Genomic DNA, 22014 nt, shown 5'->3' with positions numbered 1-22014 from the left:
ATTGGGTTTGTTTGATTTGGTCATTGAGTTTGTTTGGTTGGTCATTCGGTTGGTCATTGGTCATCTACTGGTGGTCGTTGGGTTTCTTTGGTAGGTCAGTGGGTTTCTTTGATTGGTCACTGGGTTTGTTTGTTGGTCATTGAGTTTGTTTGTTGGTCATTGGGTTTGTTTGATTGGTCACTGGGTTTGTTTGTTGGTCATTGAGTTTGTTTGTTGGTCATTGGGTTTCTTTGGCGTTTGGTTGGTCAGTGGGTTTGTTTGGTTGGTCAGTGAGTTTGTTTGGTAGGTCGATGGGTTTGTTTGGTTGGTCAGGGTTTGTTTGGTAGGTCGATGGGTTTGTTTGGTAGGTCGATGGGTTTGTTTGGTAGGTCGATGGGTTTGTTTGGTAGGTCGATGGGTTTTTTTGGTTGGTCATTGGGTTTGTTTGGTAGGTCGATGGGTTTGTTTGGTAGGTCGATGGGTTTGTTTGGTAGGTCGATGGGTTTGTTTGGTAAGTCGATGGGTTTGTTTGGTAGGTCGATGGGTTTGTTTGGTAGGTCGATGGGTTTGTTTGGTAGGTCGATGGGTTTGTTTGGTAGGTCGATGGGTTTGTTTGGGTTTGTTTGGTAGGTCGATGGGTTTGTTTGGTAGGTCGATGGGTTTGTTTGGTAGGTCGATGGGTTTTTTTGGTTGGTCATTGGGTTTCTTTGGTAGGTCGATGGGTTTGTTTGGTAGGTCGATGGGTTTGTTTGGTAGGTCGATGGGTTTGTTTGGTAAGTCGATGGGTTTGTTTGGTAGGTCGATGGGTTTGTTTGGTAGGTCGATGGGTTTGTTTGGTAGGTCGATGGGTTTGTTTGGTAGGTCGATGGGTTTGTTTGGGTTTGTTTGGTAGGTCGATGGGTTTGTTTGGTAAGTCGATGGGTTTGTTTGGTAGGTCGATGGGTTTGTTTGGTAGGTCGATGGGTTTCTTTGGGTTTCTTTGGTAGGTTAGTAGGTTTCTTTAGTTGGTTGATGGGTTTCATTGGTTGGTCAGTTGGTTTCTTTGGTTGGTCGATGGGTTTGTTTGGTTGGTCGATGGGTTTGTTTGGTAGGTCGATGGGTTTGTTTGGTAGGTCGATGGGTTTGTTTGGTAGGTCGATGGGTTTGTTTGGTAGGTCGATGGGTTTGTTTGGTAGGTCTGGGTTTGTTTGGTAGGTCGATGGGTTTGTTTGGTAGGTCGATGGGTTTGTTTGGTAGGTCGATGGGTTTGTTTGGTAGGTCGATGGGTTTCTTTGGTAGGTCGATGGGTTTCTTTGGTAGGTCGATGGGTTTGTTTGGTAGGTCGATGGGTTTGTTTGGTAGGTCGATGGGTTTGTTTGGTAGGTCGATGGGTTTGTTTGGTAGGTCTGGGTTTGTTTGGTAGGTCGATGGGTTTGTTTGGTAGGTCGATGGGTTTGTTTGGTAGGTCGATGGGTTTGTTTGGTAGGTCGATGGGTTTGTTTGGGTTTCTTTGGTAGGTTAGTAGGTTTCTTTAGTTGGTTGATGGGTTTCATTGGTAGGTTAGTAGGTTTCTTTGGTTGGTTGATGGGTTTCATTGGTTGGTCAGTTGGTTTCTTTGGTTGGTTGATGGGTGTTTTGATTGATCAGTGGGTTTTTTTGGTTGGTCATTGGGTTTGTTTAGTTGGTCACCGGGTTTGGTCTTTGGGTTTGATTGGTCAGTGGGATTTTGTTGTTGTTTTCTGACCGCTGTATAAAGCCCATACCTAAATAAGATTAGTGCACCTATTTACTGTGCCACACTGGACTGATGGATCTCTGGCTTCTGTCGGTCAGTTGGAGGAGGCCAACTCCCTGCTGCGTGTGGAATCGGACACGGCGGCGCGGCTGAGGAAGAGCCAGACGGAGATGGCCAAGGCCATGAGTCAGCTGGAGTCTCAGTACGGGGAGCTTCTGGAGAAGGGCCGGGCGGCCGACGACGCCCGTCAGCGGCTGGAGAGGGAACAGCAGCAGCTGCAGAACACGCTGGACACCGAGAGAAGAACCTGCAGCCAGGGCTCCGAGGAGATCCGCCAACTGCAGGGTACGTACCGGACATCCGCTCCACTAACGAGCTGGTTATAACCTGTTAACGTGTACTGATGCTGTGTGTGTGTGTGTGTGTAGCTCGTATCACCAGCCTTCAGGAGGACAACAAGAACCTGAAGCAGACTCTATCCAAGATGGAAGCGGAGAGGAAGCAGGCGCAGGAGAGCTGCAACATTCTGGAGAAGGTGAGCCGGGACGGAAGCTCCTGGAGAAGATCCGTACGTTTGGTGAGTGTGTCGTCGTGAACCTGACCCGTGTGTGTGTGTGTGCAGGAGAAGAACAGCATGGAGATCGATCTGAACTACAAGCTGAAGATCCTGCAGCAGCGCCTGGATCAGGAGATCACCGAGCACAGGGTGGCACGAGCTCAGCTCACCGACAAATACGAGTCCATCGAGGAGGCCAAATCGGCCGCCATGCACGGTACGAGCGAGAAGTATTCGGACGCCCTTCTAATTATCGAATTTCTTATAAAGGAAATCACGTCTCGGGCACAAATTCCCATACACAGACATCAAAGGGGACAAAGGGGGACGTCCAACAAGGTCACGGTCACGCATCCACGTGAGAATAGGTCCATGAAGAGCTTCAGACGAACAATGAGAACGATTGTTTGGTCATTGGGTTTGTTTGGTCATTGGGTTTGTTTGGTCATTGGGTTTTTTTGGTCGTTGGGTTTGTTTGGTTGGTCGTTGGGTTTGATTGGTTGGTCATTGGGTTTGTTTGATTATTGGGTTTGTTTGGTTTGTCATTGGGTTTGTTTGATTATTGGGTTTGATTGGTTGGTCATTGGGTTTGTTTGATTATTGGGTTTGTTTGGTTTGTCATTGGGTTTGTTTGATTATTGGGTTTGATTGGTTTGTCATTGGGTTTGTTTGATTATTGGGTTTGATTGGTTGGTCGTTGGGTTTGTTTGGTTTGTCATTGGGTTTGTTTGATTATTGGGTTTGATTGGTTGGTCATTGGGTTTGTTTGATTATTGGGTTTGATTGGTTGGTCGTTGGGTTTGATTGGTTGGTCATTGGGTTTGTTTGATTATTGGGTTTGATTGGTTGGTCATTGGGTTTGTTTGATTATTGGGTTTGATTGATTGGTCATTGGGTTTGTTTGGTTTGTCATTGGGTTTGTTTGGTTGGTCATTGGGTTTGTTTGATTATTGGGTTTGATTGGTTGGTCATTGGGTTTGTTTGATTATTGGGTTTGATTGGTTGGTCATTGGGTTTGTTTGGTTGGTCATTGGGTTTGTTTGATTATTGGGTTTGTTTGGTTTGTCATTGGGTTTGTTTGGTTGGTCATTGGGTTTGTTTGATTATTGGGTTTGTTTGGTTTGTCATTGGGTTTGTTTGGTTGGTCATTGGGTTTGTTTGATTATTGGGTTTGATTGGTTGGTCATTGGGTTTGTTTGATTATTGGGTTTGATTGGTTGGTCATTGGGTTTGTTTGGTTGGTCATTGGGTTTGTTTGATTATTGGGTTTGTTTGGTTTGTCATTGGGTTTGTTTGGTTGGTCATTGGGTTTGTTTGATTATTGGGTTTGTTTGGTTGGTCATTGGGTTTGATTGGTTGGTCATTGGGTTTGTTTGATTATTGGGTTTGTTTGATTATTGGGTTTGTTTGTTTGGTCATTGGGTTTGTTTGATTATTGGGTTTGTTTGTTTGGTCATTGGGTTTGTTTGGTTGGTCATTGGGTTTGTTTGGTTGGTCATTGGGTTTGATTGGTTGGTCATTGGGTTTGTTTGATTATTGGGTTTGATTGGTTGGTCATTGGGTTTGTTTGATTGGTCATTGGGTTTGATTGGTTGGTCATTGGGTTTGTTTGATTATTGGGTTTGATTGGTTGGTCATTGGGTTTGATTGGTTGGTCATTGGGTTTGATTGGTTGTTGGGTTTGTTTGGTTGGTCATTGGGTTTGATTGGTTGTTGGGTTTGTTTGGTTGGTCATTGGGTTTGTTTGGTTGGTCATTGGGTTTGATTGGTTGGTCATTGGGTTTGTTTGGTTGGTCATTGGGTTTGTTTGGTTGTTGGGTTTGTTTGGTTGGTCATTGGGTTTGATTGGTTGTTGGGTTTGTTTGGTTGGTCATTGGGTTTGTTTGGTTGGTCATTGGGTTTGTTTGGTTGGTCATTGGGTTTGATTGGTTGGTCATTGGGTTTGTTTGGTTAGTCATTGGGTTTGTTTGGTTGGTCATTGGGTTTGATTGGTTGGTCATTGGGTTTGATTGGTTGTTGGGTTTATTTGATTGGTCATTAGGTTTGTTTGGTCATTGGGTTTGATTGGTCATTAGGTTTGTTTGGTTGGTCATTGGGTTTGTTTGGTCATTAGGTTTGTTTGGTCATTGGGTTTGTTTGGTTGGTCATTGGGTTTGATTGGTTGTTGGGTTTGTTTGGTTGGTCATTGGGTTTGATTGGTTGTTGGGTTTATTTGATTGGTCATTAGGTTTGTTTGGTCATTGGGTTTGATTGGTCATTAGGTTTGTTTGGTCATTGGGTTTGTTTGGTTGGTTATTGGGTTTGTTTGGTTGGTCATTGGGTTTGTTTGGTTGGTCATTGGGTTTGATTGGTTGTTGGGTTTGTTTGGTTGGTCATTGGGTTTGATTGGTTGGTCATTGGGTTTGATTGGTTGGTCATTGGGTTTGTTTGGTTGGTCATTGGGTTTGTTTGGTTGGTCATTGGGTTTGTTTGGTTGGTCATTGGGTTTGATTGGTTGGTCATTGGGTTTGTTTGGTTGGTCATTGGGTTTGTTTGGTTGGTCATTGGGTTTGATTGGTTGGTCATTGGGTTTGATTGGTCATTGGGTTTATTTGATTGGCCATTGGGTTTGTTTGGTCATTAGGTTTGTTTGGTCATTGGGTTTGTTTGGTTGGTCATTGGGTTTGATTGGTTGTTGGGTTTATTTGATTGGCCATTGGGTTTGATTGGTTGGTCATTGGGTTTGATTGGTTGGTCATTGGGTTTGTTTGGTTGGTCATTGGGTTTGTTTGGTTGGTCATTGGGTTTGTTTGGTTGGTCATTGGGTTTGATTGGTTGGTCATTGGGTTTGTTTTGTTGGTCATTGGGTTTGTTTGGTTGGTCATTGGGTTTGATTGGTTGGTCATTGGGTTTGATTGGTTGTTGGGTTTATTTGATTGGCCATTGGGTTTGTTTGGTCATTAGGTTTGTTTGGTCATTGGGTTTGATTGGTTGGTCATTGGGTTTGATTGGTTGTTGGGTTTATTTGATTGGCCATTGGGTTTGTTTGGTCATTAGGTTTGTTTGGTCATTGGGTTTGTTTGGTCATTGGGTTTGTTTGGTTGGTCATTGGGCTTGATTGGTTGGTCATTGGGTTTATTTGTTTGGTCATTGGGTTTGTTTGGTTGTTGGCTTTGTTTGGTTGGTCATTGGGTTTGATTGGTTGTTGGGTTTGTTTGGTTGGTCATTGGGTTTGTTTGGTTGGTCATTGGGTTTGATTGGTTGGTCATTGGGTTTGTTTGGTTGGTCATTGGGTTTGTTTGGTTGGTCATTGGGTTTGATTGGTTGGTCATTGGGTTTGTTTGGTTAGTCATTGGGTTTGTTTGGTTGGTCATTGGGTTTGATTGGTTGGTCATTGGGTTTGATTGGTTGTTGGGTTTATTTGATTGGTCATTAGGTTTGTTTGGTCATTGGGTTTGTTTGGTTGGTCATTGGGTTTGATTGGTTGTTGGGTTTGTTTGGTTGGTCATTAGGTTTGTTTGGTCATTGGGTTTGTTTGGTTGGTTATTGGGTTTATTTGATTGGTCATTGGGTTTGTTTGGTCGTTGGGTTTGTTTGATTATTGGGTTTGTTTGGTTGGTCATTGGGTTTGATTGGTTGTTGGGTTTATTTGATTGGTCATTAGGTTTGTTTGGTCATTGGGTTTGTTTGGTTGGTTATTGGGTTTATTTGATTGGTCATTGGGTTTGTTTGGTCGTTGGGTTTGTTTGATTGGTCATTAGGTTTGTTTAGTCATTGGGTTTGTTTGATTATTGGGTTTGTTTGGTTAGTCATTGGGTTTGTTTGATTGGTCATTGGGTTTGTTTGATTGGTCATTGGGTTTGTTTGATTGGTCATTGGGTTTGTTTGATTGGTCATTGAGTTTGTTTGGTTGGTCATTGGGTTTGTTTGATTGGTCATTGGGTTTGTTTGATTGGTCATTAGGTCTGTTTGATTGGTCATGATTGGTCAGTGCTGAAGGACGTAGGAGCCGGGAAGCGTCCAGATATTTTTGACCACACAGTGTATTTATGTACATTTTGCCTATATATTTTATATAATATACATTTGTAAGCAATTAGCTTCCAGTTAGTTGGAATTTGGTTGTTTGATCATGACCATGAACCAGATATGAGCTCAGAGGATCAGATGCTGGTCTAGAAACCAGAAGCTTACTGGTTCGAATCCCACGACTGCCTAGGCTGCCACTGTTGGGCCCTCGATTTTTGGGTTTTTGGATGGTCATTGTGTTTGATTGATTGGTTTCGTTGGCTTTCTTTGATTGGTCGTCAGGTTTTGCTTATATTTAGTAATGTTTATTAGTAATTAGCTTGTAGTTATATAAAATAGGTTGCTTAATCAGGGCCGTAAAGTATGGCGCGTGCAGAGGGAGCTCAGCGGTTCAGATGCTGGTCTAGAAATCAGAAGGTTACTGGTTCAAGACCCTTTAACCTGATTTGCTCGAATTCTATTGGGTTGCAGCTGTTTTCATGACCAGGACCACATATTTATTTCCACCGTACATACAGAGATCATTTCACACACTGAGAACGAGGGCGTGACCCAATTCGTCGCCTCGATTCCTTTTTTTTTTCATGCCGAACTTCTCTTCACTAAGACGACTGAGGAAGAAATGACACGAAAAGACGTCCTGGTCGGCGTCCCTCCCTCAGGCACAGCCCTTATCAGAATTCCAGAGCTCCTCCCAGAGGGTGTGAGACTGCTGCTCCACCCAGGCGCCCCAATCATCACTTTTTAAGTGACGCATTTGTGGGTGACGTATTCCCAGCTGTTTATTTATTATAATAGATGAATTATTGTAGTATTAGCATGAAATAAAACAGTTATAGGCGTCTAAAAGCGTCTAGTTTGATGTGATTCACCAGGCGGGTAAATTAACGCTCATTAAAGTCATAATTAACGTCGTAAACGTCGCTCAAGATGCCTCCTACCTCCTCCGTTCCTCAGAGCGCATTTAGGAAGAACTGACGTCCTTAAATGCCCAGATATTTTTGGGTCACGTTCTGAAGGACGTATAAGCTGGAAATCCAGGAGGTCCAGCAGGATATTGGATTGGATTGGATTGGGTTTTTTTGGGGGGGTTATGGATGGTCATTGGGTTAGAATATAAGACATCCCTAAATGCCCAAGTCTTTCTGGGTCATGTGCTGAAGGACGTAGCGGCTGGAAATCCAGGAGGTCCCACAGGATTTTGGATTTAATAGATTTTTTTCGGGATGGTCGTTGGGTTTCGTTGGGTTCCTTTGATAAGTCGTCAGCTTTTTTTGATTGGTCGTGATTCATGATTGGTCAGTGGGTTTTTAATGAATTGGCTCTGATGGACAGCATGCTGAAGGACGTAGAAGCTGGAAATCCAGGAGGTCCAGCAGGATCTTGGATTGGATTGGGGTTTTTGGGGGCAGTTTGGATGGTCACTGAGTTTGATTGGTCCTTGGATTGATTGCTCATGATTGGTCAGTGGGTATTTAATTAATTGGCTCTTATGGACACCATGCTAAAGGACGTAGAAGCTGGAAATCCAGGAGGTCCAGCAGGATCTTGAATTGGATTGTGTTTTTTCGGGTTTTTTTTTTGGATGGTCATTGGGTTTGATTGGTCCTTGGGTTTCGTTGGGTTCCTTTGATTATTTTGATTGGTCAGTGGGTTTTTAATGAATTGGCTCTGATGGACAGCATGCTGAAGGACGTAGAAGCTGGAAATCCAGGAGGTCCAGCAGGATCTTGGATTGGGTTTTTGGATGGTCAGTGGGTTTGATTGGTCTTTGGGTTGATTGGTCATGATGGGTCAGTGGGTTTTTAATGAATTGGCTCTGATGGACAGCATGCTGACGGAAGTATGAGCTGGAAATCCAGGAGGTCCAGCAGGATCTTGGATTGGGTTTTTGGATGGTCAGTGGGTTTGATTGGTCTTTGGGTTGATTGGTCATGATTGGTCAGTGGGTTTTTAATGAATTGGCTCTGATGGACAGCATGCTGAAGGAAGTATGAGCTGCAAATCCAGAGGGTCCAGGAGGATCTTGTATTGGATTGGGGTTTTTGGGGGCGGTTTGGATGGTCACTGAGTTTGATTGGTCCTTGGATTGATTGCTCATGATTGGTCAGTGGGTATTTAATTAATTGGCTCTTATGGACACCATGCTAAAGGATGTGGGAACTGGAATTCCAGGCTGTCCTACAGGAGGGGGTTTTGGATGGTCATTGGGTTTGATGCGTCTCTTTTTATTGGGTTCCTTTGATTAGACGTCAGTGTTTTTTGATTGGTCATGATTCATGATGGTTTTTTAGTTAATTGGCTCTGATGCCATAGGACATATGACCTTGAAATCCAGGAGGCCCCACAGGATCTAGGATTTAATCCATTTTTTCGGTTGGTCATTGTGTTTTTATTGGGTTTCTTTGATTAGTTGTCGAGGTCTTTGGATTGGTCATGAGTGGTCAGTGGGTTTGGCTCTGATGGGACAGTATGCTGGCATGCTAAGAGACATAGGAACTGGGAATCCAGAAGGTCCAGCAGGATCCAGAATCCTAAGCTCTCCATTGGCGCATCTCCTGGAGAATGCCACAGCCGCCCATGGCCCGGGAGTCGAGAGCGTAGTTTAATCACGTAACACTGACCAATAATAGCTGCAGTTTAAAAATAGAGACGAAGGAAGCACGTGCTAGCCACTTCCACACCACACCGCTGTATAACGGTTTCGTTCCCCTCTGTGTGTTCACAGCGGTGGAGCAGAAGGTCTCGGAGGAGGGCGTCCTGCGCCTGCGCGCCGAGAGCCGGGTGGTGGAGGTGGAGAAGCAGTGCTCCATGCTGGAGTTCGACCTCAAGCAGTCCGTCCAGAAGATGGAGCAGCTCATGAAGCAGAAGGACCGAGTGGAAGACGAGGTCGGGATAAAAGCCATGACGAGTCCGTGCGCTTCCAGACTTCCCAGCATGCCTCGCTGACGTGTGACGTGTGTGTTTCAGGTGAGGGCGCTGCACATGGACCTGGAGCAGGAGTCCGGGATGCGGGCGCTGGCTCAGGCCGAGCTGAAGAGCTGGTCGGGTGAAGCTGAGAGGCTGAGGGTGTCGGAGAAGCAGCTGAAGCAGGACATCAACACGACGCTGGAGAGCAAGCGCTCGCTCGAGTTCCAGCTGGCACAGCTCACCAAGTACTGTATTTAATCTCTCTGACTCTCTCAGACACGCCCCTTTCCTCTCAGACACGCCCAGTTTCTCTCAGGCACGCCCCTTTCCTCTCAGACACGCCCAGTTTATCTCAGACACGCCCCTTTCCTCTCAGGCACGCCCCTTTCCTCTCTGACACGCCCAGTTTCTCTCAGACACACCCAAATTCTTTTTCTCAGACACGCCCCTTTCCTCTCAGACACGCCCAGTTTATCTGACACACCCCTTTCCTCTCAGACACGCCCAGTTTCTCTCAGACACGCCCCTTTCCTCTCAGACACGCCCCTTTCCTCTCAGACACGCTCCTTTCCTCTCAGACACGCCCAGTTTCTCTCAGACACACCCAAATTCTTTTTCTCAGACACGCCCCTTTCCTCTCAGACACGCCCAGTTCCTCTCAGACACGCCCAGTTTCTCTCAGACACACCCCTTTCCTCTCAGACACGCCCAGTTCCTCTCAGACACGCCCAGTTTCTCTCAGACACGCCCAGTTCCTCTCAGACACACCCCTTTCCTCTCAGACACGCCCAGTTTCTCTCAGACACGCCCAGTTCATCTCAGACACGCCCAGTTCCTCTCAGACACGCCCAGTTTCTATCAGATTCACCCAGTTCCTCTCAGACACGCCCCTTTCCTCTCAGACACGCCCAGTTTCTCTCAGGCACGCCCCTTTCCTCTCAGACACGCCCAGTTTCTCTCAGACACGCCCCTTTCCTCTCAGACACGCCCAGTTTCTCTCAGACACGTGCTGTTCTCAGACACACCCCTTTCCTCTCAGACACGCCCAGTTTCTCTCAGACACGCCCAGTTTCTCTCAGACACGCCCAGTTCATCTCAGACACGCCCAGTTCCTCTCAGACACGCCCAGTTTCTATCAGATTCACCCAGTTCCTCTCAGACACGCCCAGTTTCTCTCAGACACGCCCAGTTCCTCTCAGACACGCCCAGTTTCTATCAGATTCACCCAGTTCCTCTCAGACACGCCCAGTTACTCTCAGACACGCCCAGTTCCTCTCAGACACGCCCAGTTCCTCTCAGACACTCCCAGTTTCTTTCAGACATGCCCAGTTCTTTTCTCTTAGACACGCCCAGTTTCTTTCTTTCAGACACGCCCAGTTTTTCTCAGACACGCCCAGTCTCTCAGTCCCAATCTCTCTGAGACACGCCCAGTTCCTCTTAGACACGCCCAGTTTCTCTCAGACACGCCCAGTCTCTCTCAGAGACTCTAGGTTTCTCTAGAGCAGCGGTGTCAAACTCATTTTCACCGAGGGCCTCATCAGCATTATTGTGGCCCTCAAAGGGCCGATTGTAACGTATCCTGCTGTGATTGCAGTCTGTTGTTTTTCTTGGAGGCTGAATTCTGCATTTATATTGTTCTACTTTACCACAGACACGGCCTCATAACACAAGAGACGCACCGGCTTTTCTTCCTGAAGCACAAACTTGTTTTCATTTTTATTACATTTCCTCCTTCTGCTTAATTTTCTTACTTATCTTCATTTTAGGATCATGTGTAAATATGTGTAACATCATCTACTGGCAGGATGTGTCACTTTGCAGGTCACAAAATCAGCCTGCATTTTGAGAGATGCAGTTTGTTTAGGATTTTACAGTGTATTTTAAGACAATCGTTCTGCCCTCACTAATAGTTTATCCCCCTTTCCCAGCTAGACAGACAGACAGACAGACAGACAGACAGACAGCTCTCTTCAGAATACAGTCGGTTTATTTGCTTCCCAGCTGTGTGATACACTGTGTGCACCAGAATGAAGTAAAAATACAAACAATAAAAACAATAAAGAACCTAATACAGTAAAAGCACACAGCTGTAGTCAAGTGTTACATCTGGTACAATATGAGATTTAACCAAACGTAAAATAGAGGTAACGAGTTAGCATTTGTGTAAAGATACTAATTGCTATAGTAACGATATTTAATTACGGTAAATTTGTAACTAAAACGCTGTGATATACTCACTAAACATTTACAAACAACTGAGAATATAAACGCCACTACTTACAGACGATGCTTTGGTATTATATTACAAGATAATTATTTATATTTATTATTATTGTTTACATTACTACCCCGCGTTCTTTTGCAGTAAAAGTCACATGGCTTCTCAGCGAAGGTCAAAGTTAGTTGCCATGACTACGATGTCAACAGTTAAAGGCTTAAAGGCGCAGGTGTCCCGTTAAATTATAAGCGCGTCTCTGTAACGACTCGAACCATCACAACAATCGTACAGTCGTTTAAGCTCTCGCGGGCCACATAAAACGACGTGGCGGGCCGGATCTGGCCCGCGGGCCGTGAGTTTGACACCCCTGATCTAGAACATGTCGGTTCTCTCAGACACGCCCAGTCTCTCTCAGACACGGGGGGGAGGGGGGGCAGAGACGGCGTCTGAGTTCTCAGTCCCACGACGAGGCAGAACTGGGCCGATGTTTACTCACACAGATTAGGGATTATCCACTTCCTGTCTAATCCCATGATGCCATGGGGGTCAGAGAAGGGCAGCAGGCTACTTATCCTCAGCTCCACACATCCATCGTCTCTAAATACCTCATCAGCGTACGCAGAAGAGAAACGACTTTTGCAGCGTTCTGGCTCAAGTTCGGTGCTCATGCATTACCCCTGTCCTACCACAAGGGGTCTCTGTGATGGACTCTGTGTGTGGACGTGTGTGAACGTCTCCTAAATCCTCCTCTTGTGTCTCCTGTAGGCAGTACAGAGGGAACGAGGGCCAGATGAGGGAGCTGCAGGACCAGCTGGAGGCAGAGCAGTACTTCTCAGTACGTACACGAGCTTAGTGTTGCTTAGTACTGCTGCAACGAGTGTTTGCTAATGTGTGTGTGTGTGTGTGTGTGTGCATGTGTGTGTGTGTGTGTGTGTGCGCAGACGCTGTATAAGACTCAGGTAAAGGAGCTGAAGGAGGAACTTGAGGAGAGGAATCGACTGGTCCAGGAGACGCAGAAGAAAGTTCATGAGATGCAAAACGAACGGTCAGAAAACACACACACACACACACACACACAGAAAACACACACAGAAAACACACACACACACACACACACACACACACACACAGAAAACACACACACACACACACACACACACACACACACAGAAAACACACACACACACACACACAGAAAACACACACACACACACACAGAAAACACACACACGCACACACACACACACACACACACACACACACACAGAAAACACAAGTAGACGTGGGTTTGTGACTGTAACCGTGGGGAGCGATGGAACAGTCGGATCTGACACTAGACGTGGGTTTGTGACTGTAACCGTGGGGAGCGACGGAACAGTCGGATCTGACACTAGACATGTGTTTGTGACCGTAACCGTGGGGAGCGACGGAACAGTCGGATCTAACACTAGACGTGGGTTTGTGACTGTAACCGTGGGGAGTGATGGAACAGTCGGATCTAACACTAGACGTGGGTTTGTGACCGTAACCGTGGGGAGCGACGGAACAGTCGGATCTGACACTAGACGTGGGTTTGTGACTGTAACTGTAGGATGTGACGGAACAGTCGGATCTGACACTAGACGTGGGTTTGTGACTGTAACTGTAGGATGTGATGGAACAGTCGGATCTGACACTAGACGTGGGTTTGTGACTGTAACTGTAGGATGTGACGGAACAGTCGGATCTGACACTAGACGTGGGTTTGTGACTGTAACTGTAGGATGTGATGGAACAGTCGGATCTGACACTAGACGTGGGTTTGTGACTGTAACTGTAGGATGTGATGGAACAGTCGGATCTGACACTAGACGTGGGTTTGTGACTGTAACTGTAGGATGTGATGGAACAGTCGGATCTAACACTAGACGTGGGTTTGTGACTGTAACTGTAGGGAGTGATGGAACAGTCAGATCTGACACTAGACGTGGGTTTGTGACTGTAACTGTAGGATGTGATGGAACAGTCGGATCTGACACTAGACGTGGGTTTGTGACTGTAACAGTGGGGAGCGATGGAACAGTCGGATCTGACACTAGACGTGGGTTTGTGACTGTAACCGTGGGGAGCGATGGAACAGTCGGATCTGACACTAGACGTGGGTTTGTGACCGTAACCGTGGGGAGCGACGGAACAGTCGGATCTAACACTAGACGTGGGTTTGTGACCGTTACCGTGGGGAGCGATGGAACAGTCGGATCTGACACTAGACGTGGGTTTGTGACCGTAACCGTGGGGAGCGACGGAACAGTCGGATCTGACACTAGACGTGGGTTTGTGACTGTAACCGTGGGGAGCGACGGAACAGTCGGATCTGACACTAGACATGTGTTTGTGACTGTAACCGTGGGGAGCGATGGAACAGTCGGATCTGACACTAGACGTGGGTTTGTGACTGTAACCGTGGGGAGCGACGGAACAGTCGGATCTGACACTAGACATGTGTTTGTGACTGTAACCGTGGGGAGCGATGGAACAGTCGGATCTAACACTAGACGTGGGTTTGTGACTGTAACCGTGGGGAGCGACGGAACAGTCGGATCTGACACTAGACATGTGTTTGTGACTGTAACCGTGGGGAGCGATGGAACAGTCGGATCTGACACTAGACGTGGGTTTGTGACTGTAACTGTAGGGTGTGATGGAACAGTCGGATCTGACACTAGACGTGGGTTTGTGACTGTTACTGTAGGGAGTGATGGAACAGTCGGATCTAACACTAGACGTGTGTTTGTGACTGTAACTGTGGGGTGTGATGGAACAGTCGGATCTAACACTAGACGTGGGTTTGTGACTGTAACTGTAGGGAGTGATGGAACAGTCGGATCTAACACTAGACGTGTGTTTGTGACTGTAACTGTAGGGAGTGATGGAACAGTCGGATCTGACACTAGACGTGGGTTTGTGACTGTAACTGTAGGGAGTGATGGAACAGTCGGATCTAACACTAGACGTGTGTTTGTGACTGTAACTGTGGGGTGTGATGGAACAGTCGGATCTAACACTAGACGTGGGTTTGTGACTGTAACTGTAGGGAGTGATGGAACAGTCGGATCTGACACTAGACGTGGGTTTGTGACTGTTACTGTAGGGAGTGATGGAACAGTCGGATCTAACACTAGACGTGGGTTTGTGACTGTAACTGTGGGGTGTGATGGAACAGTCGGATCTAACACTAGACGTGTGTTTGTGACTGTAACTGTGGGGTGTGATGGAACAGTCGGATCTAACACTAGACGTGTGTTTGTGACTGTAACTGTAGGGAGTGATGGAACAGTCGGATCTGACACTAGACGTGGGTTTGTGACTGTAACTGTGGGGAGTGTTGGATCAGTCGGATCTGACACTAGACATGGGTTTGTGACTGTAACTGTGTGGTGTGATGGAACAGTCGGATCTGACATCAGACATGGGTTTGTGACTGTAACTGTGTGGTGTGATGGAACAGTCGGATCTGACATCAGACGTGGGTTTGTGACTGTAACTGTGTGGTGTGATGGAACAGTCGGATCTAACACTAGACGTGGGTTTGTGACTGTAACCGTGGGGAGCGACGGAACAGTCGGATCTGACACTAGACGTGGGTTTGTGACCATAACCGTGGGGAGCGATGGAACAGTCGGATCTGACACTAGACGTGGGTTTGTGACTGTAACTGTAGGATGTGATGGAACAGTCGGATCTGACACTAGACGTGGGTTTGTGACTAACCGTGGGGAGCGATGGAACAGTCGGATCTAACACTAGACGTGGGTTTGTGACCGTAACCGTGGGGAGCGACGGAACAGTCGGATCTGACACTAGACGTGGGTTTGTGACCGTAACCGTGGGGAGCGATGGAACAGTCGGATCTAACACTAGATGTGGGTTTGTGACTGTAACCGTGGGGAGCGATGGAACAGTCGGATCTGACACTAGACGTGGGTTTGTGACTGTAACCGTGGGGAGCGACGGAACAGTCGGATCTGACACTAGACGTGGGTTTGTGACTGTAACCGTGGGGAGCGACGGAACAGTCGGATCTGACACTAGACGTGGGTTTGTGACCGTAACCGTGGGGAGCGATGGAACAGTCGGATCTGACACTAGACGTGGGTTTGTGACTGTAACCGTGGGGAGCGACGGAACAGTCGGATCTGACACTAGACGTGGGTTTGTGACTGTAACCGTGGGGAGCGATGGAACAGTCGGATCTGACACTAGACGTGGGTTTGTGACTGTAACCGTGGGGAGCGACGGAACAGTCGGATCTGACACTAGACGTGGGTTTGTGACTGTAACTGTAGGGAGTGATGGAACAGTTGACATGGATTTGTGACTGTAACTGTGGGGTGTGATGGAACAGTCGGATCTAACACTAGACGTGGGTTTGTGACTGTAACTGTAGGGAGTGATGGAACAGTCGGATCTGACACTAGACGTGGGTTTGTGACTGTTACTGTAGGGAGTGATGGAACAGTCGGATCTAACACTAGACGTGGGTTTGTGACTGTAACTGTGGGGTGTGATGGAACAGTCGGATCTAACACTAGACGTGTGTTTGTGACTGTAACTGTGGGGTGTGATGGAACAGTCGGATCTAACACTAGACGTGTGTTTGTGACTGTAACTGTAGGGAGTGATGGAACAGTCGGATCTGACACTAGACGTGGGTTTGTGACTGTAACTGTGGGGAGTGTTGGAACAGTCGGATCTGACACTAGACATGGGTTTGTGACTGTAACTGTGTGGTGTGATGGAACAGTCGGATCTGACATCAGACGTGGGTTTGTGACTGTAACTGTGTGGTGTGATGGAACAGTCGGATCTAACACTAGACGTGGGTTTGTGACTGTAACCGTGGGGAGCGACGGAACAGTCGGATCTGACACTAGACGTGGGTTTGTGACCGTAACCGTGGGGAGCGATGGAACAGTCGGATCTGACACTAGACGTGGGTTTGTGACTGTAACTGTAGGATGTGATGGAACAGTCGGATCTGACACTAGACGTGGGTTTGTGACTAACTGTGGGGAGCGATGGAACAGTCGGATCTGACACTAGACGTGGGTTTGTGACTAACTGTGGGGAGCGATGGAACAGTCGGATCTGACACTAGACGTGGGTTTGTGACTAACTGTGGGGAGCGATGGAACAGTCGGATCTGACACTAGACGTGGGTTTGTGACTGTAACTGTAGGATGTGATGGAACAGTCGGATCTGACACTAGACGTGGGTTTGTGACTAACCGTGGGGAGCGATGGAACAGTCGGATCTGACACTAGACGTTGGTTTGTGACTGTAACTGTAGGGAGCGATGGAACAGTCGGATCTGACACTAGACGTGGGTTTGTGACTGTAACTGTAGGGAGTGATGGAACAGTCGGATCTGACACTAGACGTGGGTTTGTGACCGTAACCGTGGGGAGCGATGGAACAGTCGGATCTGACACTAGACGTTGGTTTGTGACTGTAACTGTAGGGAGCGATGGAACAGTCGGATCTGACACTAGACGTGGGTTTGTGACTGTAACTGTAGGGAGTGATGGAACAGTTGACATGGATTTGTGACTGTAACTGTAGGGAGTCTCTGATGGCTCAGTTGGACCTCACGATGACCAAGGCGGAGTCGGAGGGGTTAGCCCGAGCTCTGCAGGAGGAGCAGTGCTACGAGCTCAGCCAGGAGAACAAGAAGTTCTTATCACGACACAAGCAGGAGCTCCTGGACCGAGAATCCACCATCGCACGGGTCAGTCCGACGTCTAATCCACCTTCTGCATGTCAAACCGGCTCGGAAGAAGCAGGAGAACCTTCTAACAATATAAAAATAACCATTTATTTATTTCCTCAGCTCGAGGAATCCAACAAAACTCTGACCAAAGACGTGGAGAACCTCAGCAGGGAGAGAGCCGAGCTGGACGACAAGCTCCAAACCAAGGATGAAGGTACCAGCGCTCAGATCCACAACCTTATGAGCGCCATGTCTTATTAGAATGCTCTCCGCTGAGGCAGCTCACTAGGTAGGGAGTAGGGAGCAGGGCGGGTCACTAGGTTCTCACACAGACCCAACGCACCCGACAATACCGTGGTACCTTAAAACTCGGTTCTGGGAGCGGTGTTGGGTATCTTCTCCCATAAGGACGTTTGGAGAACCTGTTAATGCGTCCATGGTCCCGTGCAGCTGCAGATATTTTAGTCTCATGTAAAATAATGAGGTTGTTTTTGACACTAAAACACTGAAAATAACACAAATATAATATAAATGTAATGGTGGGGGGGGGTGGAACGCTCGACCGTGGCCAGCTAACCAGCTACTCGGTCCACCAATCGACCGACACACGAGTCGAGACCCCGGACGCCCGTTCCCCAAAATCGAAACTGAAGAAAGGGAAACAGAAACGAGGAGTTGGAGAAAGGAATCGACTCGCGGTTCCGATCCCGCCGAAGAATCGATTCCCGAGATGATTCACTTCACTACAAGCGCTGGCTTGGAATGCGGTAAAGCGCGACTTTACGTTAGTGAGTAGATGTGAAGAGCGATCTTCTTTAACCAAGTAAGGAGCTCTGAATCCTGAACCTGGCAACCCTGTAGTGACGTCAACCGGGCGAGGTGAATAGCGCCGGCGCCCTCTGCTGTTTAAAGTCAACGTCGATTCATCATACATTTAAACCGATTTGAATCGTTACACGTGTGAATCGATTTTCAACTGTCTCGTGGTGCATCGTTACATCCCTACTGTAGTCCTGACGCTTCTTAATGCTGGAGATGCTCGATGTTGGAATACCGGATTCCCTTCAGCACCGGCGCATTCACACGAGAACGTGACTCATCGTAGTAAAACGGCGAGTGAGGAACGTGATCAGTGGAGGAACTTATGAGCAGTAATAATGAAGAGAAGTTTAGTGCTCCTGTCTCCTTCTTTTACTACATTAAACCACGTTAAGCTTTATTCTCAACCAGAAGCGTTTTAGACTCTGGGAGAAGCTGATTCTGATTCTCAGCATTTCTCAGAAGCTGGAGCTGTAACACAAGTTTAAAAGTGAAACAGGGAGGAGAATCCAGATGAGTTTTGTACCTCAAATACCCAACATCAGTGAAAGAAAACATTTAAACAATACCCACAATGTGCTCAGGTTCCTTGGACTGAAACCACTCATCTAAAAAACTCGATATATAACGTATCCCTAATAGCGATGTAACAATGCACCATAATTGCAATGCACTTTAATTTCCTTCGGGATCAATAAAGAATCTATCTATCATAAGTTGAAACTTTTATATTGATTCATTTTCTCCCTTTTTCTCGTGTCCAATTACCCGATTGCGTCGCGCTTGCTCTCCACCAATGCCGATCTCCGCTCCGAGTGAGGAGAACGAAGCTAACCCACGCCCCCTCCGACACGTAGGCAGCAGCCGTATGCATCTCATCACCTACACTTTGACGAGTGCAGTGCAGCTCAGCGTCGTGTACGGAGGGACGCACCCCGACAGCACTCTCTTCTCATCTCCGTGCAGGCGCCACCAATCAGCCAGCGGAGGTCGCAATTGCTTTAGTTATGGGAGAGAGACCCCATCCGGCTTAGGCCCGCCCACATGTGAACAACAGGCCGATCGTCGTCAGCCGGCGGGCAGAGCTGAGATTCGATACGATGTATTCGAGATCCAGCTCCGGTTCCAGCGTGTGTTAATAAGTTAATAAGTTAACGACAGTTAATTATCGATGCACGAGTGGCACGATTCAAGTAGGTAATTCATGTATGATGAATCGATGTTGACTTTAAACAGCAGAGGGCGCCGGCGCTATTCACCTCGCCTGGTTGACGTCACTACAGGGTTGCCAGGTTCAGGATTTTCCAGCCCAATGTATTTATGTGAGGATACTTTCTTTATTTGTATTATTCATTTATTTATTTAATGTTTTTGTACAAAAAGGGAAAATGTGCAGCTTCGTTTTGCTTAGTTTGTACCTACCTCAGAAATAAAGGACATTCATTATTTAGATAAATAAAAGATAAGCACAAATTTTTATTTAATTTTGTCGTGAATCGCATTGCATCGTGGGTAGAGTGTATCATTACATCCCTAATCCCTAAACAAACAAACATTTAATTTTGTTAGTTAGTTTGACCGTTGTTATGCTGCATGTTTGATTTTCTTTACGCTTTTTTTAATGTGTGTGTGTGTGTGTGTGTGTGTGTGTGTGTGTGTGTGTGTGTGTGCGTGCGCGTGCGCAGAATATGAAATTCAGAAAGAAGAAATTTCCAACGCCATCAAAGCCAACTACGAGAAGGTCCTGAACCAAGAACGAACCCTCAAAACCCAGGTGAGCGTCTAATGTCTCTGCTACCGGTCGGCTGGGCGCCCCCTAGCGGGCACGATGGGCAGTGCAGACGGCAGTCTGCTGGGTGGGAAAAAGACGGGACTAAAAAGTGGGCGTGGTCTTCGACGCTGTGCCTGTACAGAAGCGGAGGAACGTGGAGATCAGCGCGTGACCACCGAAGTACGGGCGGATGAGAAGGGGTCGCGGCGGAGGGGGGGCGTCAGGAGAGTATACCCTCCTCATTGGACGGCCGTCAGGGTCTCCAGCAGAGGAAGAGGAACCGGCTACGTCTAAGCTGGAAGAAAAACGGGAGAAAATGCTAAAATAAAACTAGGGCTGTGTTCCAAACCACACTCAATTAGTGTATTACGTCTGCCTTGTGCCGAACGTAGCTATACAGACTCGGTCGGGGGCTGTTTCCGAGAGCGGGAGGGTCGAACGGGTTCCCTCGCTCATCGCTGCTGCAATTGCGACCTCTGCTGGCTGCTGGGTGATTCACGGATAGCAGTGCGTGACTCTACGCACGTGATGATAGGACTAGATTGGAAAGAAAAGTGTAAATATATAAATAATAACAAGTACAGCAGGCCTTTAAAACAGTTTTAGAAGAACCGCGTCAAACAATAAGCCTATTTCTGATCTAGATTTGGAGTGTCGGAAGCAAATCTGTATGTATATTTATATAACGGTACGCCGGTGCCCCCCTCCCCCCGCAGGCGGTGAACAAGCTGGCCGAGATCATGAACCGCAAGGACATGAAGCTGGACCAGAAGAAGCGCGGCAGCACCACCGACCTGCGCAAGAAGGAGAAGGAGAACCGCAAGCTGCAGCTGGAGCTCAACCAGGAGAAGGAGAAGTTCAACCACATGGCCATCAAGTACCAGAAGGAGCTGAACGACATGCAAGCGGTGAGTCGCGCTGACCCATCCCATCCCTGCTGTGCAACGTGGTGGTGGTAGCATCGGGCTGTCGTGCTGCTGACCATAAACTCTATGGGCGAAAGTGTTTGGACGCCTGACCCCGAGCTTGTTATTAAAATAGACTTGACCTCTCTATGCTCTTCTGAGAAGCTTGTGGAAGTGTGTCTGTGGGGATCTGCGTGCGTTCATCTGTACGCTGGTGTTTTCCGATTCATCCCGGAGCTGCACAGTGGGTCTCTGTGCAGGACACTGGAGTTTCTCCATGTCTCTAATAGAGCTTGGAACAGGAAAGGGCCTTCCCCAAACTGTTGTCTTTGTTTTCATACACTCGTTATAGATTATATGGACAAAAGTATTTGGACGCGTGGCCGTGAGCTTGTCCAGTTTAAAAACCAGCAGTATCAGAATAGACTGACCTCTCGACCTCTCTATGATCTTCTGACGAGAGTTCGAAGTACGTTGAGTGGGGCTGAGGTCAGGGCTGTAGAGCTTGGAACAGGAAAGGACCTTCCCCAAACTGTTGTCTTTGTTTTTATACACTTAATACACACTGTATAGACAGAAGTGTTCGGACGCCTGACCGTGAGCTTGCCGAGCGTCCAGTTTAAAAACGATCTATTAAAATAGAGCGACCTCTGTTGAGATCTTCTGAGAAGCTTCTGACGAGAGTTCGAAGTGTGTCTGTGGGGATCCGCGTCCGTTCAGTTGTACGCTTGGAACAGGAAAGGGCCTTCCCTAAACTAGTGCTGCAAAGTTGGATGCCTATGAAATTCTTTGTATGACTGGTGTGTGTACTCGTAGTGACTGTGTGTGTGTGTGTGTGTGTGTGTGTGTGTGTGTGTGTGTGTGTGTGCGCAGCAACTGGTGGAGGAGAGCACGTACCGTGTGGAGATGCAGATGCAGCTGGACAGTAAGGAGAGCAACATCGAGCAGCTGAGAGAGAAGCTGAACGACCTGCAGATGCGGATGGAGAACACCAGCCTGACCAGCCTGCAGGCCGACGAGATCGACAGCAACGCCGCAGGTACGGGGAGCACCACTGTCGGGTTTAAGACCAGTAAGAGATACCCACGTCGAGGAGAAACAGACCTGAGTGGAACCCACAGACCACAAACGAGCGTAGTTGCACCTTCATGGCCAGATCTACTCTTTGGCTGAAAAATATTGGTAGATCAGTGGTAAAACACGCTAGCACACCAGAGCTGACATCTCGAACTCATGAACGTTTGGCCGTTCTTCATACAGGGAGGGGGCCGGATAGGGACCTTGTTACTGGTCCAGTTACGACCTCTGCTGGCTGATCGATGAGGGACGACGCGTCGATCAGGGTGCGTCCCTCCGTGCACGAGGCTGATCCGCGTGTGAACTC

General features: G+C 47.5%; 1 protein-coding gene across 2 annotated transcripts in view; it reads left to right on the top strand.

Moving 5' to 3' along the window:
- Positions 1-22014, top strand: part of rock1 (Rho-associated, coiled-coil containing protein kinase 1) — a 100910-nt gene that overhangs the window by 64158 nt on the left and 14738 nt on the right. For both annotated transcript variants that reach the window (XM_062994553.1, XM_062994554.1), the window contains exons 16-27: positions 1792-2038; positions 2122-2228; positions 2316-2466; positions 8986-9146; positions 9228-9412; positions 12151-12220; positions 12327-12430; positions 16988-17153; positions 17256-17349; positions 19640-19728; positions 20442-20633; positions 21504-21669. In XM_062994553.1, coding sequence (XP_062850623.1) covers positions 1792-2038; positions 2122-2228; positions 2316-2466; positions 8986-9146; positions 9228-9412; positions 12151-12220; positions 12327-12430; positions 16988-17153; positions 17256-17349; positions 19640-19728; positions 20442-20633; positions 21504-21669 — 1732 coding nt within the window. The remainder of the gene's footprint in view (positions 1-1791; positions 2039-2121; positions 2229-2315; positions 2467-8985; positions 9147-9227; positions 9413-12150; positions 12221-12326; positions 12431-16987; positions 17154-17255; positions 17350-19639; positions 19729-20441; positions 20634-21503; positions 21670-22014) is intronic.

Source organism: Trichomycterus rosablanca, chromosome 4 (genome assembly GCF_030014385.1).
Source record: "Trichomycterus rosablanca isolate fTriRos1 chromosome 4, fTriRos1.hap1, whole genome shotgun sequence".
NCBI lineage: Eukaryota > Metazoa > Chordata > Actinopteri > Siluriformes > Trichomycteridae > Trichomycterus > Trichomycterus rosablanca.
This window is presented reverse-complemented; position numbering and strand designations above follow the sequence as displayed.